Genomic DNA, 26,779 nt, shown 5'->3' with positions numbered 1-26,779 from the left:
AAGAGCCATTGCATGGCACAATTGATTTGTCTGAACTTTTGGGGAAACACAGCAACGCCGCTGGCAGAAGTCAGATTCACTGCACTCAGGTGTCCTGCCTTAAAGTCGTCTTTTTTTTTTCCAAATCAAAGCTCGGAGCCTTGCTCTTGTGAAGTGTGGCGAAATCCACCGATGGAGGATTTAAAAGGTTTGCCCCTGACTATCTTTGGTTCTCCCGCACTATGAGGTGTCATGAAAGATTTCTCCACCTTTGTAGTAACACGTTGCAATAACCTTTGCGTGATTGCTTCTGTTTGTTTGCTCACACAGAGGAATCGCCATAAATATGCATATCTATCAATGTGGTTTTCTGTGAAGTTGACGCTGCTGGTTGATGTAAATTTAGGAACCAGTAATGTTCCTGCATATTGACTTCATCTTTGATGGTACATGACTTTGTGCCTGCGCCGGGTCAGGGAAGCATTACGGCGAACTGGCACCTTTAATAACTATGCCTCTTTCATGTCTGCCTGCAGGCGATGTGGCCCCCTACTTCAAAACGGAACCGGGACCTCCAGATATCCACCTAGAAGGGAACCGTCTGGTCATGACCTGCCTGGCGGAGGGCAGCTGGCCTCTGGAGTTCAAATGGATGCTCAACAACACAGACATCACAGCCTTTTCCCCCGAGTACAAGTGAGTGCCTACTTTCATCTTAAGGCTTTCTGGAGATGAAGTCCTGTTCAGAACTGTCTCATGGTTACAATGAGAGAGAACAGCAGAGGCTCACGGTTAATATGAGAGACAAAAAGTCTAATATTAATCCCGCCTGCAGCTTTTCTTCTGTACAAGCTGCACATTTATTCACTGACTGTGGCAGGTATATTAAATTTGTTCAAAACATGACCATTAACCCTTAGAACAATATTCTTATTCTGCTGTTATCTTTTATGGAGTCATTTGAGGAATCTTTCTCATTATTTAAATAATGTGTAGTTTTTAATAAAAGCAGTTTGGAATTTAAAGATTTTTTTATTATTATTATTATAAAAAAAAGAAGTGTTAACTGTTTCAGATGTTTCCAATGGGAAAGTAATGTTCAGAACTATTTATAGATTACAAAATAATATAATGTCCTAAATTTCATAGAATCTAATCATCAAAAATTATGTTGGGGAAGGTATTAAGAAGAATTTAACCTCTCAAAATATGAAGCTTGTGTTTTTGTTATAGCACTTTCATTCTTCAGTACAAAGGTTGTTCTTTATCTCTATTATTTGTCTCAGAACAAACAGATTTAGAATTTCTGTTTTAAAGCTGGCTTGGAAACTTTAAACAGGCCTTCATTTATTTATTGATGCCACGGAATTTCAAATGCATGCTGGAGATTTTATTATGTTACCTTTGTCCTGCATGTAAAATATGAAAGTCAATTGTGATGGTCTACTGTAAACAAAAGTGTGAAATCATGCAATTCAAGGTAAATATAACTTGTGATTGAAATATTTTATTGTGTGATGAAACTGAAATTGTGACCATATATTCTTCCCTATTGTGACATGTATACGAGTGAAATGTCTTATCAAACAAAAAAGTGTAGGACAGGACTTGATTTTGTCCAGCAGGAATTGACTGGATAGTAGGTGTCATTGTTTGCTGATTGATGTGGTAGTAAAAAAAGCCCATAACTGGGAAAAAATATTATACTATTACTATTATTTTAGCTGTATGAATGTTCAAATGAATCTTCTTAAATACATACTCCTGTTAAGTCTGTTGAAGCTGTATTTTAATGTTTATTTAAATGCAATGCCTTCCCCCATAGACTTCCATTGTAATTGGATAACTGTTGACGCGGTTTTTGTTTGCTTTTACAAATTGAGAGACGAGTCGACATTGTTTTCCATGCCAGTTGTTGTCGACAGAGCTTAAATTGTATTAAACCTGTAACTTGCCTTTAATCAAGAATGAAACTACTATAATTGAAGCGCATTCAAATTATTTTTAATTACGTTTTAGAGAGAAAGATTCCTTTAGTTAATGCAGTAGTACATTTAATCAGCGATATAATTTCCTAGTTGAGGTCTCTCCATGCATTATGTTTAATTTCTCGCTAATGATGGCCTTTTAGCCTGACCTTTTTTAATCAGCATACTATCTCTGTAGCACTCAGCGTTTCTTCAGACGTGTGTGGTGTTAAAGCTGCTGAAGAATTGGCCCTATGGGTTCCTTCTGTCTTAATAGAGGAGTCTGCAGCACTGCCCGGCTCTCTTTGGAGACGAATAATGCTTTCATTTGTTACTTAAAGTGCACTGCCGACACCTGATTCACAGTTAATGTCAAATTTTACATTAGATGTTTTGATTTATCTTCCATTTAGAAGTTGTATTCATGCTAAAGTAGGTGTTTCGCATCTTTGTGCTTTCCCGTGTCAAGTGTTTCTACATTTTGTCCATCTATAGAACAGGTTTGCTCTAATTGGTATTGCTTTTCTTATTATCTTTCATCACCTAAACAGCATGCTCAGAGCTGCCGCGGTATTGCTATTGAGTTCCTGTGATGGAAGAAAACCACCACTGAGATGCACAAACCCCCCCGGATGGCATTTTCAGAGATGTAAACAGATTCGACTAAGTACTTAGCAACAGCACATTAGTCATGTATTCAGCGTATTCGGAAATGCCAACTAATTTTAATGCCCTAGCGATCGACACCTCTGCTTTTGTTCGAAGTGGCCTTTTGCCTGAAATCTGATATTCGTCATCATAGCTGGGCATGGAGAGAAGTTCCTGTGTGCCGTTTTGATGTGCTCTGTTCACGCTAATGTGCGAGCTGGTGTAAAAAAAGCTAGTCGTGACTGTGAGGGTGAACCTTTTAAACCCAACATCTCTATATAGGAACACACTTGTATCAAAAATTCTAGAATCTTTTGGCAAATAGCAAGGAATTGTTGTTTTTCCTGCTTTTTTTCATCATCTTTGGATATGAATTAAAGTTGTTGACTCTGTTTCTCTCTCTTAGGTATACCATCTCCTCTCTCCAGCGCTCCAATATGGGTGTTTATCAGTGTGTGGTGAGAAACAGGATGGGCGCTCTGCTTCAGAGAAGAGCCGAGATACAAGTGGCATGTGAGTTGATGTAGTAGATCAGATCTGAGCTTTTGTGTTTGTTTCTGTTTTATGATATTGTATGACTTCAGACAACTTGACCTTGACTGACCTTTAGATGCTTCAACATTTTAGCTCAGAGAAACATTTAGCCATGATGGAGTTATCATAAAATAGGCCATGTTCATGCTAGTGATATAGTAATAGAGAAATTATTATTTTAAGAAAATTTTAAGAAAATTGTTCAGTGTCTGTTCATGGTTTTGTTGCTTTTACGTGACGTAAAAGTTACTGACTAGGGGACGAGACGTGGGCTGATGACATCATTGTTTCAGAAAATATACAGATTCGACCCATTATAAACATATAGTTTTACATTCATGAAAATTAATTAGGTGATGCAATATTCTCACAGTAGTTCTAACAGTTTAAATTTAAAGAACCTTCTCTTTCTGACCTTTTTATAATCCTTTTTTATAACCTTCTTTTGCCTCAAAGAACCTTTTATGAAACATAAAGGTTCTTCAGATGTTAAAGGTTCTTTATGAAACCATTTAGACAAAAAAAGTTTCTTCTATGGCATCGTGAAGCACCTTTATTTTTGTCTATGACAACATTTACAGGATACATTGAGAAGGAGCCCAAACTACACTCAGTAGCCAAGTGATACTTATGGTCCATGATATTGGTACAGATTCTGTGTAAAAAACAATGCCTGACTGTATTTTTCAAGTTAGAAAAGACATTTAGTTCCCACTTTAAGTGAACCTTAGTTCCCAGTCATCTACAAGATTGATTAAAATGCTGATAAAGTTAAAAATAAGGCATAAACACATGACAATATGATTGAAATGTTAAAATGTAAAAAATAAAAAATAAATAAAACTTAAAAATAAACCGTTTATTCAGTTGCACCTAAAAAAAAAATAATTTGGCGTTTTTCTTATGGGAGCCAATGGCTCCTTACTCAATTTTTTTTGTTAGGAGTCCTGTCAGTGCAAGTTTAGCCAGTTTAGGGATATTGTTTACTGGCTGCAGTTGTTTTTGACTTTAAAACCAGAAATAAGAGCTTTTAAACACTGTAAATTGGTGTGCAAACTGCACCGCTGGAATTATGTAACCAAATTCAAAGCACATTGTATAAGACGTTCTTTTGTTTAGCATGGTGATGCAATCTTGTGGTGCTGTGCGCCATGAATAAATGTTTGAATAAATGTTTCTGATTGAATACCTCCGCAGTTTGTACCAAAAAGCCTCCTGAATGAATCATCAGGGTTGCTCTGTTCTGTGAAAACAAGTTCTCCCATGTTTGTAATAAAATCCCTGGCTTTCTTCTCACAGATATGGGCGACTATATTGACAATGACCAAAGAAAGACAGTGACACAGGGACGGGCCGCCATCCTAAACTCCCCAGCGGTCAGTTGCTTTCCGCGGCCACAGGTGACATGGTTCAGAGATGGCTACAAGATCATTCCTAGCAACAGAGTGTAAGTAGAGCTTAATTGCTTGTTTAATCTTTAAACCTGAACACCTGCTCATTAGGAACATTCTGGGTGACCCTGCACAGGTCCCTGTGGCTTTGGGTTCATGTAAGAGATGTAATTACCTTAAGTGTTCTCTCTTCATCCATTCGGGCATCCACTTATGGCTACCCACACTGGAAAATGTTGGGAAAAACAGAGAGACACTTCAGCCAGTGTTTGCAGAAGACATGGATACAGTGCACCGCGTTCTTTGAGTGTGTGCGTGAGTGTTTTTCTCCCACTGCCTTGTCACAGAAGAACAATTAATGCCTGTTCTCTGCCCTCCTTTAATCTTGCTATGGTAGTTCTTCATTGCCTTTTTCTAATTAGCAGCTCTCCCAGGCTGAGATCGTCGAGGCTGATCCGATACAGCGTTATCAGTCGAGTGTCTTTCATTCCGATGAGACCCAAATAAAACTCTGAAAAACCACTGAAACACATCTAATGGCTCACCTTTCACTACATGCATACAGCGTTTGGCCCATACAGTATGAGAACTGCAGTTGATTTCGTTAGAAGGTGTGATTGAAAAATAAGCAGACTAACGCAGGTAAATTTAGAACTAGACTCTGGTAGTATTGATTTTCATTCGTTCCGTTTGGCTTCAAGCTTGGATTGATTAGTTAGGTCGACGCTCAGGCAGTTTTATTTTCAATAAAAACACTCAAAGTGAGCTGTAGAACTGTGATCGTGGTTCTGTGATTTCTATTTACACCTGGAATCATTATACGTCTCGTTGATCCAGTCACATGTGGACAACCAATCACCATTTGTCATTCAATGAGTCATGCCTCATTACTCGAATACGCATTGGGACCGAATCACATTTATTGTGTAAATGCTAATCTGTCATGAACAGTTTGCCCTGCCCATTGAGGCCAGTACGTTGCTTAAAATCCATTTTATAAATGCTGTTCTTTTGAACTTTCTATTCATCAGAAATATTCAATTCTATCCCACAAAAACAAACAGCATAGTGTTTGATAAGAAATGTTTCCAGAGTAGCAAATCAGTATATAAGACTGATTTCTGAACGATCATGTGACACTGAAGACTGGAGTAATGATGCCGAAAACTCAGCTTTGCCATTACATTAATAAATTACTTTACGTTTCTTTCTGTATTTTTGGTCAAATTAACGCAGGCTTTGTAAGAAGCACAACTTATGACACCATTGTTACTGGATTTTTTTTCCTGATGTGAATTTTTTTGAAATGTAATTTCGAGAAACATTGACATAAATTGCAATACTCTCCCCATGAACTGTAATTGCACGTCTGTAAATTGCTGCAGGGCTTTTTACGAAAATGGACAGCTAGTAAACCGACTCGCTTTAAGGGAACTTTCTGGAAAGTGAAGAACCGTCAACAAGGAAAACGACTCCCAGACCAACAGATTTTGAACATATGCAGTTTTGTGCATATATCTGTTGTTCCTCTGAAGTAAAATTGAGCAATCGATCGAAAGATATGTTATAAGGTGGATATATATGGGCTCTTCGTAGATGTAGTTAAGGCGGTTGGCTACATGCCAGCTCAATAATTGGACCGGAGCTCTCCTGCCAGTGCTTTGACAGAATATTGCATCATGATAGAAAGCAGGGGCACATACATAAAATCAATATGCCACTGCTGCTGACAATGTTCACTGCCGCATATGCAACTGAGGGAATCTGTACCTTTGGGGGCCTGGCGGTCTTCCCAGACAGCACTGCTGCTATGACCCTGTGCAAAGCCCAGCTGGTGTCTACGGTATCCAGACTTGAACCCAGAAGCTTACCCAGTTCAGAGGATGGTAGAGTGATATCAACAATCATACGTCCTGCCAAGCCCATTAGCACATGTTTGGATGTGATGTCACATCCTTAATTGTTCTGTGGCACTGGCTTAAGCAATGCAATCAGCTTAGCCATTTAAACTGGCACTTTTTGTTACTGGGCAAAATCCCCAGGATGGACTTTGGGAAATTGGGATGTACTTCATAAGCACTTGACTGGCACGGTCATTACATTAACTGCCCTTGCAGGATCAGAATATATCTATGTGCTAGGATCTACGGCCCTGATTCAATATTAACATGGATGAACATGCCACAGCATAAATCTATTTGTTAGTCTCGTAAGATGTTTCCTTCCCAGAACTGATAATTGTTGCTTTGCCAAACACTAATGTCCTCTACAAAGAGTGGAGTGGAGGAAATGAATGGTTCTTTGTTGAGATGCCCTCATCAAAGCTTAATATGCTCAGTACAGACATATAAACTAGTTTGATCAATTGCAGTTTCTCAGTCAAGAGGTACCCAAAATAACAAGAGTGTTGCATTGATAATATTGGCAAATGGTTATTTTGCTCTAGAGATTCTGAGTAGTCAACTAGCAGACTATTTTGGTCACATTTGTTGCTTTTTTGATTTTCAACACTAAAATATACAGTGGCCTATAAAAGTATTACAGTAGTATGATTAAAAATAGTAGGGTGAGACCCCTGGGGCAAGATGACCTTAGCACTTTTGATAAATGGCTACACTATTTTTAATTTTTAGATTTAGACAGTTATTGATCTAATTCTGTGTTTCTGGAAAATAGTGATCTATGACAATGTATTATGTTGAATATCAAAGTTTGATGTGTCTGTTTGTTAATGAGCGATTTATTAACACATCAATGGTTTTACATTTGTGGAGTGAAAATTATAGTTTTTGTTTTGAAGTAAGAAGTTAAAATTAGACCCTCTCAGGTCATTGTAAGATGGCCCTCCCAGAACTGGAACAGAAGTGGCATGTTGTTATTGATGTGATTATTTTTTATTTTAATACTTATTGTAATTAATGGGATTATTATTCATTTTCATGAACTAGAGGTTCATTTCAGAAATCTTTCATGGTATGGTGCTATCTCTTTTCTCAAGAACTACCTTTTCTCAGCTATTTTATTGTTGTTATTATTTTTTGCAATTTCTTGTAACCGAGTACCATTGAGACGTTTAAAAAAAATTAACTTTAAACAGTACAGCTGTCTTCAATATTGATAACAATAAGAAATGTTTCTGAATCTTACCAAACAAACTGTTGAACAGTAGTGCATGCAAACACATTAAATAAGTTATATAGTGATATATTATTTATAATTTTTTAAAACCATAAGTCCTTGACCACAACATAAAATCATGTTACTCATATTAATTGCAGGGTCTGAAGAAATTTCACTGCTCAAAGCCTAGCATGAGCGCACAAGCATACAATTCTGAGAAATATTTCTGTTGTTTGTCATTTGTAACCTAACAAGCATCTTTTAGTGAAATATTTTTCTCGAAAAATGTTATTGTGCCATCCCTCTTTAAAAGAAATGCTGGCTGATTTGATGTTTTGCATCTAGCACAAACACACATTTATATTTACGTGAGTGGCTTGAGTGTCCAAATACGTTTTGTGGCCGCAGCAACTTTTCATTCATTTTAAAGCTGTCCATTTTAAATTCGGTTGTGAAAATGCATCTCATTGAAATGTGGAAAGCAGAGGCGCCACTCAGTGAAAGCAGCTTGAGGCGGTCATATTTATTCCAGTACGGCTTCATTGCAAATGGTCGTTCTCTTTGCCCTGCAGATCATTATTTTCTTCCATTCAGCATTATGAATTGTTGAGCTATGTAGTCAATATATTAATCCAACTCTGTTTGAAAGCCCATTGAACATTCCCTAAAGAAAAGAGATTTTTAGTAACTTCATCACATGCTACTGTGCAGTATTTCAGCGTTATTATTTCTTGAGCTCTGTGTTTTCTAGTTGCAGTTTTCCGTGGCCTCAGAAACGTCCCTTTGGTCTGTTAATGTAGCATGAAATAAGTGGCCGCGTGGACGGGCGATGCTGCTCTGCGTGATTCCTATCGCATCCACTTGCTGAGGGATAACTGTGCCACAATCCAAATGGTCCATAGTTTTTTTTGTTTGTTTTTTACTCCTCTTCTGTGTGGTTACAGCTTCTGCTTCCCCATCTCTCCTAGTTTGTTTTGGTCGTCTTTTCTTGTCTTTGAGCCACACAAAAGCAGAAAGGTTGTTAAAGCAGAAGAGGTCCAGAGGTGAATGTCAATGCAGGGGAGGACAGCGAAGCACCTTTGAAAGTCACTCTTATTGTTCCACACTGGCTTCCCCTTTAGACAGCATGAAACTTTCATGATGGCGATAATTACCCCATTGGTGAGAAGTGCTTTCTGTTGCCACTGCAGATGAAAGTAGCAGGTTGGAAATAAGATATTGTGACTACCTCTCATTGCTCTGTCCTTGCATCCTCCTCTACCTTGCTGAATTTTTCATCATTCATTATTTGAGATCTTTGATGTTTCCACCCATTATGAGCTATTTAGGCTTCCATTGCACTCTGCACATAAAACCACCAGCAAGAAACCAGACAATAAAGGAAGTGTTCACAGGAAGCTGATTATTTTCCTCTGTACAAGGTGATATCAGCCATGTGCTGTATTTCTACTCCACTCTATGTGAATCTCCTTTCGTCCATTTTTTAAATCTTGGTACATGCTTTGACATTAAAACATTGAAACAAGCTTGGGAAATAATTTATTATTATTATTATTTTTGCCATTTTATTTAATTGTTTCAATTATTTATTTCACATTTTTATTCTGATATTAGCTAATTAATTAAATTTTTTATTGTATCTGACATTAAACGTTTACGTAAATGTTTATTGTATTGATTTGACATTAAAATGTGAGCGTGGAAAAGGTTATTATGATAGGAATTATAGGAATAATAAATGTAGTTATTATTATTGGATTAAATAAAATGAACTTTAATATTTTTTGGTATTTAATTAATTGTTTCAATTATACATGAGCTTGTTGAAAAATTGTTATATGAATAATGAAAATGTATTTATTTTACTATAATACATTTCTTTGATTTATTTAGTTGTTTCAAATATTTATTACAATTTTAACCTGAAATAAGATGATACATTTTTTTTTTTGCATTTGACATGCTATTGAAATGTATCTTGGCAAAGAATGCTAGGCTATTTCTGACTTCTTTCATTCAAGTAAGTAGGAGCCGACTAGAAAATATCATTACAAAGAGCTGCTGAGTGGACTGATGTGCTTAAAAGGGGCTTTAGCAAAATCAGAACTGTCAAGGAAGCCATTTTCAAGCTTTTTGAGTCTGAATTCCAGGAATATGCTCTCCTGAAATGAATGAGATATCAGATTTGTTCTGAGCTGATTTGTGCCAGTAATGTGTTTGTGATTTGCTGTTATTATTTCAAATCAGGTTAGCTAGCTTTTTTCCTTCTCTTTTTTTCAACTGTTTGTCATGGTTCCTTGCACTCCTCTCCACAGGTAGTAAATGATGTGTTAGACAAATGTAATCAGGAGGAGATGACACGATTGAGAAATACGTCTCAGTCCTGTCACTCACGAGAGGGTTCGGGCCGTTGCCCTTTGCTCATATTCTCACCCAATAGACACATCCATTTTGAATCAATGTGGTTTGGCTCTGAGGAGTCAAATGAAAAATGACTTAGGCTTGGTTAATTCGATAGAGGCCGTTTATGTGGCCTGGTTTTAATACACCTGTTGGATGGTAGAGCCCCTTTATGAAGTTAATTATTGAGAGCCATCATCAGTCAGTTGGGGCATCTGTGGGGTGAGGCAGTGTTAGCCCAAGGCTTCTGCTCACATTTGTCTTCATCCAATCCCTCATTCACTCTTAAATAAATGAGTCTGTTGTCACTGCTAAAACAGAGGTCCAGAGAATCCAGTCAAGGCACTTTGGTGTCCCAATACTTTTGTTTGTAAGCATTACAGACACAAATCCTTTTTTGTTAGGCATGTTTGTTCATTATTCATGAACAACCATTCATTTACAATTTTAAAATGACACCATGTTAAAAGTAGCAGGTTTTAAACTGCAAATGCACATTTATGATTTCGGCCTTTCCAGTTTTAAAGGTCTTTTTTTTTTACTATATCCAACAATAAAAATGTCATTAATCTGTTGCACCCTGGAGAGATGCTGTTGAGTCCTTTCAGTAAACAAGAGGAAAAGAGATGCAAGTAGCAGAAAAGAAAAGGGTAATGAAAATGTGAGCCTGTCCTGATCTCCTTCAGTCTCACATCAGCTGCCTGCCCGATAGAAAGCTTGTTAGACACCATTAAAGAAAAGTTTGGACTGCTCACAGGCAGAAAGGTTTTGGGTGTTTGAGAGCAATTTGTGTGTGTCTGCTTACTGGCAGCTCTGTTGGAACCGAAGTGTGATTAAATGTTGCTAAAGAATTATCATTGACTCAAAGGCAATTACACATTAATCAGGACCGGTATCGAGCTGAATCACGGATGATAGATAATAGCCTTTTCACCGGCTATTCCAGAGAAGTTGTCAGATTACACATTAAAATAAAGAAGAAATGGCACCTCTAAGGTGCATTATTGAACAAATGTTAAACGGACCAGAATTGTGAGAATGCAGAGAAATTACATTTTCATGATTGATTGGACTGAAATATGGAAAGAATTGTCCCATGATCCCATGACATATTCATATAGCAAAGGTTTGTGCTTGGGATTGTAACAGGAATGACTCTCTATAGCCCTGTCTGGACTGTGATTGTTTTACATGCTGACATGATGCAATTTCAGCATTAATAGGTGCTATTCAGTGATTTTATTGCCTGTTTTCCCCTCTAACTGCCCAGGATCATTTCCTGAACGAATTACCTACTGTTTTTTGGGTATTTTTATTCCTGATCGATTTATCATCTCTAAGTTTACATATAGTAATTGGCCCCAAAGTACTTTTTTTACCATCCAAATACATATATTATATTATGGAGGGGCCATATAAATTGCCATGTTTTTGCCCTTTTGGACATTTAAAACTCCATAAAAACACACATGCAAATGTATATTTCACATGCATCACTTGAGAACTGTAAAATTTTTCATATAAAGTTAGGAGTTTATGCTATTAGGAGTTTATAAACGTTTGAATTTATAAACGTAAGTAAACAATTTTTTAGATAGTTGTAAAGAAAATAGTTTACGTTTCACTCATTTAAAAAAATCAGCGCGAATAGTACTTTCAACAATAGTTGAAATGTCTGCTTTTCAAAAAGCATCTCATAAGTCACAACAGATTATGCCTAGTTTGCTACCCGCATTCAGCAGAGAAAGAAAAACTGACACTGGCTAGACGTGTGAACGAAAGAGACGTTCTGTGTTTGCTGGAAAAAAATGAAAAGGAAGATATCTATCTTCACCATGTCTATCCCTTATCCTGTTTTTCACGGAGCGACCAGCTCTGTCAGTCAGTTCTTTTATGTGGCGCACTCTTGCTCAGACCCCATTTCATGTGAGAAGATGCTCGTGCCCATCTCTGCGATGGCGGGAAACAGAAGTGTGTGGGTAGACAGAAAGCAATCTGTTCTGAAAAGGAAGATCAAGCTCAAGACTTCATGTGTGACATATTGAAACACTCCAATGTGTTGCAGGGACGACATGTCCGGCAGCAGAAGTGGTGTTGTGCAGCTGCAGACAGTGGCCCAGAGTTCATTGTGATGAGGTGGAATAATTTAGTGCTAAATACGAGTGTGGAAATGTCAACGCATTATGAAGAGCTGACTTTTCTTCATCTGAAATCTCATCTGCGCAATTAGTTACCTGTTGAAAGCTAATTCACTCCTGGAAAACAGAGAGTGTCCAACTATCCTGAAGGTTTTCACTACAAATAATACAAGAGTGTACTGTATATGCTTTGTGGTGGCCTTTCAGCCTTTTACAGTCCATTACAGCCCACAGCATTAAAAATGACATATTCACCTCTCTAAATTGAAAAGGAAAAAAAACACTATCTTTAATTTTGAAGAATGGGATATTTTGGGAAACCAATGGCCCGGCCGTAGCTGATTCTGCATTAACTATTAAGTATTGCGATTAATTCCCAGATCCATTCGTCATGCAAATAGACCAGTGAATAATGCATACGTTTCACCTCATAAATATCTAATTTATACAATTGCAAAGTGCTTTTTAAGATAAATATAATTAAAGGTCAATAGCGATTACATAAACACAGTGAACTTTCAACATGTTTTAATGGCAAATCTGGGCTTGTTTGCCAGATTGGATTGGATGAGAAACAAAGTACCCAAAAAAACTTTTAATTGCTGATATTTGGTTTCAGACAGTTTTTCACTCCAAACCGCTGGAAATACCTGCTTAGCTTTGCGTCGGAAGGCTTTTAAGTCTTAACATGCTTACCAAAGCATATGTTAGCTGGAGGCCAGTTTCCAGACAATCAATTTTATAATTGAATTAAAGCGAAAGCTACAGCGGGTTTTGACACACAGGGTTGTAGTGTCTGTCCATCTGTCGCGCCGCGGCAGTTCTGACGTAGCAGGAGAAGAAGCCGTATCCTGCGGTGTCCAAAGCTGCTAGCTAAATCAAGACTCATGGCTGGTGCACCTGAATACTGCCGCTCGATGGCTACAGGCCAGCCGTGCTGTCTTGAGCTCTGAGCTCTGAGCTTTTGATCAGTTTCCCTGTATATTTCAGAGAGAAAACGGTCTACACTTCCCTCTTAACCAGAAGGCCAGGGGTCTAAGCAAGCTTTCAAGAGAATGTGGGATGACTAAATTATTTAAACTATTATTATTAAATATTATTAGTATTATTAGTAGGTAATTATTAAATGTAAAATTGCATTTTACTTTTTCTCTCAAAAATATTGTTTTTAGTAAAGTAGTAGTCCACCTAAAAATTTACATTTGCTGAAAATTTACCTACCCTCTGGTCATCCAAGATTGTAGATGAGTTTATTTCTTCATCAGAACAGATTTTTAAATTAAGCATAACATCACATATAGAACTGTTATGTTTGTAAAGGGTGCTCAATCTGTGCTTATTTCTCTCCTGATTCAGATGAGATTTTCAATAGAGAAAGCAATGTTATGCATATAGGACTCATTTCTTAACTGGAAGCAACAGTTTGAAGTTAAAAAAGACTGAATGATTTTTTACGCACATGCATGTTTTTTCACTTCACAAGACGGTAATTGATGGACTGAAGTCTTGTGGATTACTTCTGGATTATACCATGGTCTGTCTGAACACTTAATTTAATTTGCTGGACAGTATTAATTAAAACGGTTTATTCTATGGTCTGTCTAAATTACTCTATTCTGATTGGCTGGCAGGTATGCATTAAAACGTTCAATCATTGTTCTGTATTAATGTGCTACTTTAATTGATGCACGCACACGCACACAAACACACACACACACACAAACACACATATCACTCACTAAACAGTTAGAGGGAGAGAGGTCGGAGATCACAGATTGTGCTGCGCACACACAGAAACTTATTGTCGGTGCTTTTATTAATAAAATAGCATAGATACTACTATCTCTGCATTATCTTCCTCAGCAATGGGGTAAAATCGAAGTAACTAAATAGTTCAATTGTTTGTAGAGAGAGATTCTCAGATACAGGTAACTCACACACATAACTGTCATCTCTCTCTCTCTCTCTCTCTCTCTCTTTCTCTCTCAATCGATTATTAATTTCAAACAAATGCTATAATTAATTCAAATAAATGTAGACTTACTGCACTATTTCATTTCTGTATTTGAACCTGGTTGAAGCTAGAGAAGCTAGCTAGAGATAGTGAGCCGTAACTGATGAAAATAACCGTGAGTTTTACCTTTCTGGTTTAATATTGCACTGCTAACATCATAAACAGCTTTAAGATGTCAAATGCTGGCAAATGACCATGGAATAAGCAGGATAATCAGAGACCTGCCATGCATTAAAGGATTTTAAATGCACTTCGCATCGGGTGGTTCTTTCCCTACACGTCTTGTATTTAAAATCTTTTAATGCACAGCAAACCGTTGATTATCCCTTCCTTAATTAATGCAGAGGTAGTTTTAAGTCAGTTTATTCACCATTCTATATCAATGTGCTTCTTTCATTGATGCACACACACACACAAACAGAGGAAGATTCAGAAGCACAGAAACTTTAGCTGCCCAGAGAGCTGCCCATTCACTCACGTCACGTCATCATCAACTGTCATCTCTCTCTTTCTCTCTCTCTTGATCGATAATTAATTCAAATAAATGTTATAATTCATTCATTCAAATAAATGTGATCTTACCACACCATTTCATCTGTGTGTCTGATTTGAAGTGGGCAGAATGCTAGATTTAATGAGCTGTAACTGCTTCGGCTCGTTATCTATCTGTCTGTCGGTCTGTCCGTCCATCCATCCGTCCATCTGTCTGTTAGCATGTGCTTAGGTAATGCACCTGCTCTGTTGCCTTGGCGCTAACAGCTATGCAAGAATTTTAACACATATGTTTTACCAATACAAACGTTTTACTACTTTTCATTTAAATGTTCAGTGTTCAGACTTAATGACCTCAAAAGTCAGGAACTTTAATCTACTTTATAAGCAGTTGATTGACTATTGCACTCATCGGAGTTAAGCTTGCACTACAAACAAAGCAATATGTTACCTAGTTCCACAATTACTGAGTCGCCTTTACTAAGAGCGGAGTAATTATTTTTAATCCTGTACATTTGCTCAAGGTTGCTGCTCTCTTACAGTGTCACTAACTGGAAACAAGCATCTGTTGGTGTCATTGACTGGTTGTTGTGCAACGCTTCGGAAGAAAACCACATTCCCTCCTCCTGTTTACTTTGTGCATCTAACGACTTTGTATGAAATTAAATAACACTGCAACGGTTTTTGGGCTGCTCTGTTGGCAAGTCAAGACAAGCTTGGCAGTGTACACCCATTATCGGTTTCTCCATTCATGTTACTTTTAAGCATACTTGCAAAGTTAAGGTTAGTAGCTTAGTGATAATGCGTTCAGGGAATTCTGTCTGCAGCTTTTCTAAAAGCTTTGTCATCGGTATGATAAGTGCTCACTTCTTCGAATCACTTTGACTCGCAAGGGAAAAAACAGTTCACACTCCAAACCTTTAATTACATGTTTGGTGAGTGTAATCTGCAAAGATTACAATCATTTCAGTAAACACTGTTTTTCATGTTGGTGCAAGCTAAATAGTTTTTTGGGAATGGATCTAATTATCACGTATCAAGTCCCGCAAAAGAAGGTGTGGTTCAATAATGCACATGGCAAGACAAAGCAATGTATTTTCCAAATTGTAGTGAACTCAACACAACATTTAGCTCTTTTTGTGTGATGGGACATTGAAAGATGATAAATAAAGTCTTTTTGAGAATGCTGAAGGGAAGTTTCTCTCTGGTGAGTGAAACTAGGTCATGTTTGCTGAGCAATTGCCTGTATGGAGGATTACATTAAATTAGGGTAAAGACGTTTGCAGAGGTATTGCAATTTTTGGTGATATGGTACTTTTGAAATATGGGACTGAGGAATACAGAAACTGAAAAATATACAGACTTGAATCATCTAATAAGCTTAAAGCTCATGATGTATACATTTTCTGTTTTGACTAGATTTTTTTTTTTTGTCTAGAATTATTTATTTTGATCTGATTGGGTCTTGAATTTGTGTCTCTAAAACTGAGGGACAGACACTTTGAACATGTATATGAAGTTTTTCCTACACAGTTTCACTGCAAAAAAGGCAATGAACCTTATATTATTGGAAATATAATATACTACATAGGGTGGCCATATGTGCCATTCATACGGGACACGTCCCGGAGAGGATTTTTATATTTCCTAAAACATCCAGAGCAGTTTGACCAATAACATGCAGGCATTGTGCATAATCGACCAATCATGGGGCTGTGTGTGAGAAGGTTAGATCTAGAGGGAATGATCAAAGTGATGCAAATATGCGCAAGTGTTTGTTTGTTCGATTGACTTGAAGGGTCGCTGTGCACAAATAAAAACATTTTTAGATGCGATTCGAACGCATAAGGAGCCGTCTGCTCTGCTCTTTATAGCTCTCATGAATGTTACACAACGATCAACCTGCACAGTGCAAATAGCCAAAACCTGGATATTTTAGGCATTATTAAAATCCTGGCTGGGACATGTCCCGTATGAACGGTGCATATGGCCACCCTAATAGTACAATAAAACAACTAATAATTGTCTGTGGTGGATCAATATTAAAGAAAAAAATACAGCAATACATTTTGATTAATAAAAAACCCTACAGTACATGCATAGGATTTAGAATACAACATTTTCCCCTCCATGCTCCAATTACTCAGTAATCACTAATGTTTATTATGGCACTTGGCGTATTGACCTTGCATATATGAAAACCTATCGTGGGAGGTTAATTATGTACTAACCTTAGGTTAATTTTGCCTACATATTCATTTAGTTTTCTATTGCTACAGTGCTTTCTTTTGTTAATAAAGCCACTTTTATTCACATAGAATAATGTTCCATTTTTCTTTGCATTATAAAGAAGTGAGATTTGCTGAGTTATGACCTTCCTAGTTCAAAATAAGATTTTTTTGTGACAAATTATGTCTTGAAAACAAAAGGTCATCTGCATCTATGCCAAAGAGAGAGAGAGTGTCAGTGCCACAGTGAATAAAAAAGACCAAGAGGAAGACCAATCATAGACAGACAGGCTTGTTGTAATTCAGGAGAAACGCATGTGTACAGCTTTTCACCTTAAGGTGACATTCTAAACGTCTTTTAATCATCCTAACAGCTTCCAAACATATTCATTCTTCTGCATTATATGGGACTGCAGCCCATTTACTCCAGTTCTTTCTTCCCAACTCAAAGTCTTTTTCGACATTGGCTAGCGAACGTTTATCTAGGTGAAAAATAGACTTGAGAATGTCTTCCTTCTTTGTTATTGAACAGATGTAACTGATCGATTTAAATCTACTAATCAGACTCCAAAGGCGCCCCTCCTTCCTGTTCTCTGTATCAGGGCTCTGGGCCGCCCACTTTAATTGAGAATTAATTATGATGGGGAGGAGATGCTACAGGGATCACATTAAAGCTGCATCAGAGACGCTCCTGAGCAAGCTTTCACCTCCATCACCCATCCTGCCTTTCTCCTCTCTTGAGGGATCATTAAATACCTGAAGGCGCAGATCAATAATAGCTGATGGGTGGCATGTCTTGGCAAAGGCATGTTTGTTTCACATGTGAGGTTTGGAAGTTGCAAGGTCTGTTTTTCTAACATCCCTGCACAGGTTTCCCAATCAGCAGCCTCCTCGGATCAGTCAGAAATTCTCAAGAGGAATTACTGGCACCTCTTGAGTAAATTATACAAATTAAACAACCAGATTAAATTCCATACATTATACACTTAATTGAAGACACCGATAATTACTTATAATAACCATTTGTTTTTCTAACGGCCAATTGTTTGCCGCTGAATTTCTCTTGTTTTTGTCTTCGAGAGGATGGTGGAGTTGTGGAAAACAACATGAATGTTTAAAGTGGAGAGAGCAGACACAGGCATTGGAGAGGCAATGCTTCAATAGATAATGACCCGATGGTAATTGCTTTCCTTGAATAGTCTGTGTTCATTCCACGGTGTCAGACAAATAGCGAAGCTTGTGTTTGTTTAAGAAAATAGCAACTGGCCAAGTGGCTTGATAAGCATCCAAGTGAGATGCCATGATTTTGAAAAAAATATTCAAGGACAAGTGGATGTGCTTTTGGCCCTATACCAGGTACATCAGCATCCAATACACCACAAACACTGTTTTCACCAGGGCTAGAAGCATAGGCATTTTGATCCAGATCAGCCACAGTATGGGCCTTATGTTTGCATGCATGCTGTTCACTATTCGGCTCCAGTGTCAGCTGTTAATGCTCCATGCATATTTGGCTGGTAATGTGCTCGACATCAGATGTTGGACGACTGCCCCATTGACCACACTGAAATGGAGCGCATCGCCGTGACTTGGCCGGGCCCCGCACAAAGGTCACCATTTCCCTTACGTCAGTCTATTTTCCAGCAGCACCGCCTGAAAACCTGCTGCCATCAGATCCCTGGACAGAGCTCATAATCCAGCCTCTATGATCTTTTTAATCCACATTCTTAACCAGTCAATAGAAGTCTTGTCCATGCTGTTTTTTTTTGGGGGGGGGGGAGGTTTAGCTCTGGCTGATATTGACAGATGGGGTTGATAACATTAGAGTCCAGGGGTTTGGCATAATTCTTTGCAATCAAACCGTGCTGTTTTCTGGGCTTTTTGCCCATAGCTAGATTGCAAAGTGGACTCCTTATCTCTCTTTTAAAGTCCCACGCAGTTTCTCCCTATAAGCTTGTTGTGAGTTCTGGTCACTGCTGAGGCTTCAAATAGATCAGCTCTCAGCATCTCAGCTTCAGCAAACGCTAGCCTTATTGGAGCACACAGCACGGCTTATTGAAGCATAAACTTCTTAATAGTGCTGGTGGCAGAGAGAGCAGGCAAATGTCCATGTCTCTTCCTCGTATGTTCCTCATTATGTTCCTCGTGACAAAAGCTTCATACTCAGCTGGAATAGTTTCTTGCATATTTATCAGATTCAAAGGATTGTGAAAGTGGTCTCATGCACTTAGCATTTTTGCATGTTTACAAAAGGGAGAATACAGATGATTTGGAGGGCTTTTATGGTTATGGATTTTTAAAAATGAAATTATCCTGGAAGAGAAATTATTTTATTTATTTATTTATAAGAAAACATTTAGTGGCTTAGTTTATGGGAAGCTTAAATTATATTGAATTTCCTTTTTAGTTTATGATATTTAAAACACAATAAAAGACTGGTTTTGAATAGAGAACTTATTTATATGTAATGTGGATTATCATTTAGATAATCATAAAAAGTTATATATTTTACATTATATATATATATATATATATATATATATATATATATATATATATATATATATATATATAAATATGTATTATTTTATAGTTAAGTTCACTTTAAGTTCAAACAGGTTTTGGCAGGTCAACCACAGGTGTAGTCCTGTACACTTCTTATGAAGGTGATAATGTTTTTATTAGGTACACCTTGCTAGTACCGGGTTGGAGCCCCTTTTGCCTTCAGAACTGCCTTCATTTTTTAATTCTTGAGATCTGGTGACCTGGGAGGCCATTGGAGTAAAGTGAACTCATTGTCATGTTCAAGAAAACGTCTGAGATGATTTGAGCTTTGTGACATGGTGCATTATCCTGCTGGAAGTAGTCATCAGATGATGGGAACACAGTGGTCACAAAGGGATGGACATGGTTAGCAACAATACGCAGGTAGGCTGTGGTATTTAAACAATGCTCAATTGGTACTAAGGGACCCAAAGTGTGTCAAGAAAATATCCCCCATACCATTACACCACCATCACCATCCTGAATCATTGAGACAAGGCAGGATGAATCCATGCTTTGATGTTCTTTACGCCAAATTCTGAGCCTACCATCTGAATGTTGCAGTAGAAATCGAGACTCATCAAACGAGGCAATGTTTTCCAGTTTTCTATCGTCCAATTTTGGTGAGCATGTGCGAATTGTAGCCTCTGTTTCCTGTTCTTAGCTGACAGGAGCGGCACCTGGAGTGGTCTTCTGCTGCTGTAGCCCATCTGTAGCCCAACCAAGAAACAACGTTTGTATTGATTAAGTGCTTTAGAACAAGTAAAAGCCATTGCTGGAACAGTAAACTGTTTTTTTTTTTTGTTTTGTTTTTATTGAAGACAAGAAATTACATTATGTTTGACATGATATTATTTCAGTCTTTCAACATAAATTTTAATTCAGTGTTACTTGCTATATATTTGTAATTATATGTAAAACTTTGTGAAACTTGATTAAAATTAATGGGGTCCTATAATGTGATTTAAATTTTTCCTTTCTCATTTGTAGTGGTTTTTATTGGTTTTGTCTTTTAGAGACGGGACATGGCATCAGAGTATGTTTAGGGGCTTGAGGCATTCGGCCAATCACAACGCACTGGATAACTGGCCAATCAGTATACCCCTCTCTTCTCAGAACGATGAGCTTTGTAAAAATCGAAACAGAAATATACAGTATGTTGAAAATAAGTGTTTTTTTTTTTACCTTCAACCACATAAAAACATTGCATTACACCAAATACACAAAATAATGCTCTTCCAATCATTTAAAAATAACACATTTCAACAATACAGTGAAACCACGAAACCCAAATATTTCCTCAATATTGAAACCTCAAAGGTTATCATACCATCAAAATCTCATACCAACCCATGCATAGTTTCATTAAATTCTGGAAGATAGTGGCCTTCCAGGACCAGATTTGTCCATGCCTGTTTTAGACGGTCTTGAGGTTTTCATATTTAAATAAACTAAATAAATGTCATATGAAATTAATTAATATGTAAATGAATGAATGGTTTTCTCCAAGGCCTCCTTGCCTCCAAAGGCCAATTTACAGTTAATACACTACATGCTTTTGCCTTGACTAATGCTATTAATCAACAGTGCCTCAGCTCTCAGTGGTTATTAGGCAGAGCTGATTGTGTTTCTTGTGTTTTTGTGTTTTAGTTTTTGTATGCACGCTTGTGTCTCCATGATATAACACACTGCATGCCAAGCACAAGAGCCATTCTTATGCAATTTCAGCCGCGGTGAAGCACTGCATTGACAGGGGGAGAGTCTTTTTTCAAGCCTCCCTCCAGTTCTTCCATGAATTGCTTCCGTCTCCAGACAGGCAAACCTGTGTTGCGTGGAAACCCCACCTTCACAATTCAACAGTCTATAACTGAGTGAGAAAGGCCCAGCAGCTGCTAGTTGCACTTTAGTTGTCATGTAAAGATATTCAGACCGGACACGCATGAACAGCCCAGCGAACCTTTATTTTTTTATTTAATTTTTTTGCATTGTGCCGCCTCAAATCCCCACGCAAAATACACTTTGTCTCTTCTATAATGAGATTGTGTCTTTTGAAAAATTCCACATCAGATTTTCTGACAACTGCAAATTGAATTTTACATGTCTATTCGTGAAAGTCATTCATCATTTGCTGTTGGCTAAACAAGCACTTTTAAATGATATTATGGCTTCAAAAATATGATTACAAGCATGAAACCTGAAGCATATTTTACATGTCAGTCTACTGTTTGGTCCCAGTGTTCAGTGCTGTAAAAATCTAGAATGAACTTTTGAAATGTAAGACATGTGGCCCATTTTATAATGTGCCTTCTATAATGCAATTTCAATCACAAATGGAAACAACAAAAATCTTATTTTGTGTTCAGTTTTTGAGATCTTTCAATAAACTGTCAACCACCCACTATATCCTACCTTTCTCTGGCTTTGATGCTATACAATAATATAATTTCCAGTGGAATTTTATTTTCTTTGGCGGGAATGTTTTACAGAAACAATCTTGTAAAAATTGTCCAGGGTGTCTTATGTTTCACTTTTCATGTCATAGAAGCCGAGGTGATTTGTTGCTAGAAACTGTTGGCATGTTTTTAGATGATGCCATTGTTGATACGTACCTACCACTTTGTTATTCCTGTGGGCTTTTACTTGCCAGGTTTTCACCTTTCCTTATTTGGTATTACTGGATATAACTCATCAGCGGGACGGTAACTTTAAAGAAGCATTTGGGGGATGTGCAGTTGTCCATTTTTATAAATAAATAAATAGAATAAAAATAGTTGTTTTCTTTTGCAGCTGTTTTGAAAGTGTTTTGCATTAATACTCCTGTCCAGAAATGGGCTCTCTCGTCAGCAACAAAAAAGCAGTTGAGCATGGCCACTTATACTGCAGGACATCAGATTGCAGTTTTAATGGGTTTCAATGGGACCAGCACCAGGTTGTTAGAGTATATTTGCAGGGTGCAATCCCCTAAAAGTAATCCCAGGCTTGTCTGTGACCTGATCCCATCATGGCCCTAAAACCAGACCAGTTCACCCCATGCAGCAAAAAACAAACAAACAAAAACCTCTTAGGTTTGATCTTGATTTTGATTTCTGTGCTGGATAGGCTAGTGTATCCCATACAGGATTGCTCAACCAATATGGAGCTCTCAGAGATCAATGCTAATGCATTTTGTCTTATTTTTTTACCAATCAGATTTTTATCAAGCTAACAGACTTATTTTTGAGAAATGTTTTATTTGGAAAGACTGTTTGTTCTATACTTCTTTAACATAAATGCCATTTGCCTGTTACTGAAGACAGTGTTTTACGGCAATATGTTTACTTACTTGCTTTTACATTTAACTTAACATACTTTCAAATGCTATTTTGTGAGTACAATGTGTGTGAGATCTGCACAAAATTGCTGAATTAATTCAATTGAAATTTACACTATTTACATCATCCCTTTATTAATTGTTATTGATGAATTTGCGTCCAAATATGGTGCTAAAAATGACCATATATTTGGCAATGACAGTGTGTTTTGCTAACCACAGATACATGGATGACAACAGTTGCTTGAACTGTTGACCTCACATTATCCTTTAGAAATGATTGTAAAATTCTGCTTTAGGTGCTGCGTTTTATATATATATATATATATATATATATATATATATATATATATATATATATATATATATATATATATATATATATATATATATATATATATATATACATATAAATAAAATAAATTATATATCTATATATCTATCCATCAATGACATAACATTTATATAAAAAGTGCCATTAAAGACTTATATCGTTAGAATTTATTTATTTATTTATTTATTTATTTTTGCGAACATTTGTCTAAAATAATAGTTCATTTCACTTTTGAAACTAACATTTGTATACATCTCAATTGCTGTCACAAAATTGTGTTACATATAAATCTGCATTGAACCAGTTAAAGGCCACCTTGCTCTGTTGGTATTGGCATCAAAACAAAAAAAACTACAACATATAGATCACCCACAACAGCACATCTGCTTTCAATGCAAATTCATCATGTTTCATTAGCCGTCAGAGGTTCGAGGTTTTTTCAGCTTTCCACAACAACTGTTTGACTGTCGGAATGTAATAGATAGAGACTAATGGGCTGCGTAGAAAAGGACTAAAGTAGCAAGGCTCTTTAGAGGAATGGCTTTTGGCTTCCCGTACATTAAGGCAAGTCTTTGAGGGGTAGTTGAGTTGAGGTGGTATAATTATTGCAGAAAAAATGGTAATTACTCAAAGCAAAGAGGCTTTTTGTGCTGACGAGCTTGACTGTGTGGCTTTGGAGAGATCTACTCTATTCTTTAAGCGGAAGAGCTGCTCTGATTCTCTTATCTAGAGTGGATTATTCCTCTCTTTGAAACAAGGGGGATACAGTTAAGAAATAAGGACATATTTCAAGTGGTTTGAGATGGATTCCACCAATGATGCCTTCTTGAAGTGACTGAGAATATCAAGTTATTTCAGGTCATTGCACTAGGTTGGGTTTGTTTTAGTATAAACAGGACCGGGTTTCATATTTTACAGCATGTTGGTTCAACAACCAGCTTCTGAACTGAAGTATTTTCAGACGGAAAGTGTTAGTATAGTTTGGATGTTTTTATGATTGTTTTTTTCCCATATAAACATCCTTTTAAGACCACATTTCTCTGACAGAGCTGTCGAATAACAGCCAGGATCACCAGTACACTAATGTTGAGGTGTTGAAGACACATTTCACAAGTTCACTAACATTCATGAAAATGAATTTCCCTTTTCCCCAAGAGCAGAACATTTATATTATCTATCATTACTCATAATACCAAGAACCTAATTAACTACCATGGTCTATATAGCTCCATTTCTGCAAAGTCAGGTTGTGTAAAGAAACTATTTTCCAATTTAATTTAAATGGGAATAAAGGGAATACTTCAAAATTGAGTTCTATTTCACAGTTTGGGTTTCAGAATTCCGGTTATTGTTTTTCTGTATAGATTCTGTTCCAAAATCTTGTGAAGGCTCACAGATGGAAAATCAGTAGGTTAAATTATCATCGAGAAAATCATTTTAATCAGGGCTTGGAAGTCATCCATGATGAATTACGCTGAAAGTCTTTGAAATGTCAGATAGCACTTGAAGCCCCTGAGCAGACGGGCGCGCACCATCGTGACCCACACGGGCTGCTGGGTTACATAAGGAGCTGCCTGGGACCTGCCGGCAAACTTGGTTGCCTAGCAACCCCATTAATTCCTTTAACAAGAACAGTTTGCATTGGGTGACTCAAAGGAAATTCGTTTTTAAAAATGTATATTGTGTAACAGCAGATCACCTGTTTCTTTGTTTGTAAATCAAAATCAATTAATAGAAATGTGGAAATCTTTAAATATTTATTTAAAATTTCACTTAAATAAGTACACCGTATTTATCTATTTATTTATGTGCTTGCTCGTCTTTTTTGATTAAGCTGTCCTTAGTATTTTAAAGTTGGTCAGTTATTTTAAAATAATTAAATATTATTGTCTTGCACAAGTTTAATTTAATTTATTATAAATCTCTATCTATCTATCTATCTATCTATCTACATTCGTAAACTGTAAAAAAAAAAAAGTTTATTATAAAGATTATTAAAAAAATTTACAGGAATAAAAAAATTCAGTCTTTCTACTTCAAAATTGCATGTTTAATTCAGTGTTTTACTTGTTTCTAAGTAAATCCTACACCCTTTTTTTGGTATAATTATTAATGATGAATATAATTCTTTTTCTAAATTGTATGATTTTCATATAACGCTGAATTCTTCCATTTCCCTTCATGTGTCAGGCTGAAAGATATCTCATCTGCTTTAGGAAACTCACAATGGTGAAGAGTGCTTAATCTTGCAGAGTATTACAACATTAAAACTGTTGTTGCACTGGTTTTTTTCTAGCCTCCTGCTTCAGAAGTTTTAAAGGGCTTGAAAAAACATCGCAAGGGAGCTGGTTGACATAGTTGAGGCCGCTGGGATCCACATATATCACCCACAGAAAGCTAAAGTGGCATCAGGAGACCAGAGGGCAAGCACTCCAAAAACCTTGTTCATCAAAGAGAATAGTGCATACTATCTTTTCTTCTTGTGCAAAGTCTCACAACAACACAGCCTTCACATTTCTGATGAGGCACGTCTCATCTCATTATTTAGTCACAGTGTTGTTGCGAACTCTGACACAACAAAGATGCCTCCCTGCCTTTGTACTACTGTCACTCTGTCTGCATCTCAAAGCTGACAGTCTCAGGACCCAAAGTCACGGCTGTCCCGATCACAGTCTGTCCACTATGTCGCAAAAATGCCCTAAAATGTAGCTGAGGAAAGAAAACAAGATCAGATCTATACTTTTTGCATTCACCAGGACTTTTTGGGTTTGTTTAGTTTGATTGACAGCAATACTTGCTTCTACCGTCAAATGCAGAAGACAGGCCCGTCCCTTCCTTTCTTCCTTTAAAGAAGCTCTTATAGCTGCCTTCCCAGTGAACTTGTACAATTTTCCTCCAGCTCTATTTCAGTTTATATTTCAGTGATTGTAGCTATAATGGTGCTGTGCAGCTACTACAGGCCCTGCAAAGCAGAAAGAAAGATGCATGAGGGACTGTACAGAAGGCTTTTTCTTGGGTGAGGTTGCTGTGGAGGCTGCAGGATACCTGCTACAGGTGTTACCCAATGTGTTTGTACAGAAAGGAGAGATGGTTTTGTTCTAGCCCAAATTTACCAAAATTGCATTCATTTTCAGGCCATTCATTCTCTGAGAACTGAACCCATGACCTTGTCGTCCCATGCTTTACCAGCTGAGATTCAGTAAGGATATCTGATTCTGCGCTTCGTTTCTGAGGAAGGCCACCTTCGTACAGAGACACTTCAGCCTGCTCCAAAACACTTTCTAATAAGTTAAAAACAGTGTGCATTTACTTCTAAACCAAGTTTAAAAATTAGATTAGCATGTACATGATGATGATGAGGCATCATCCAGTATAGTACTATTAAGGGAAATAAATGGATGTATTTGCTGATTTTGTGTTAATGCACAAAATGGAAAAACATCAAAGGATCCCCACTGGGGTAGGACGACCCTATGTCATTTCTTATCCTTATCCTATGTCGTTTTGACAATTTTGTTATAATAATTATATTAATTTTATATTTTAGAACCTATGTTTATTGATGCAAAAGAACAAAAACAAACTCTAAATTTAGATTTAATGGTTCAGCTGAATTAGCCTGTAGGCTATAATGAATAATGTAATTAATGGAATTCCATGAATTAAAAAATGAAACACAA

At 37.1% G+C, this 26,779-nt stretch overlaps 1 protein-coding gene across 4 annotated transcripts in view; it reads left to right on the top strand.

Annotated features, from left to right (window-relative positions):
- The first annotated feature begins 519 nt into the window (after positions 1-519).
- Positions 520-26,779, top strand: part of LOC113042536 (protein sidekick-1-like) — a 155,925-nt gene continuing 129,665 nt past the window's right edge. For all 4 annotated transcript variants that reach the window (XM_026201489.1, XM_026201480.1, XM_026201472.1 and 1 more), the window contains exons 1-3: positions 520-675; positions 3,001-3,107; positions 4,428-4,575. In XM_026201489.1, the coding sequence (XP_026057274.1) occupies positions 587-675; positions 3,001-3,107; positions 4,428-4,575 (344 nt within the window). In that variant the 5' untranslated portion in view covers positions 520-586. The remainder of the gene's footprint in view (positions 676-3,000; positions 3,108-4,427; positions 4,576-26,779) is intronic.

Source organism: Carassius auratus, chromosome 3, assembly GCF_003368295.1.
Source record: "Carassius auratus strain Wakin chromosome 3, ASM336829v1, whole genome shotgun sequence".
Lineage (NCBI taxonomy): Eukaryota > Metazoa > Chordata > Actinopteri > Cypriniformes > Cyprinidae > Carassius > Carassius auratus.
This window is presented reverse-complemented; position numbering and strand designations above follow the sequence as displayed.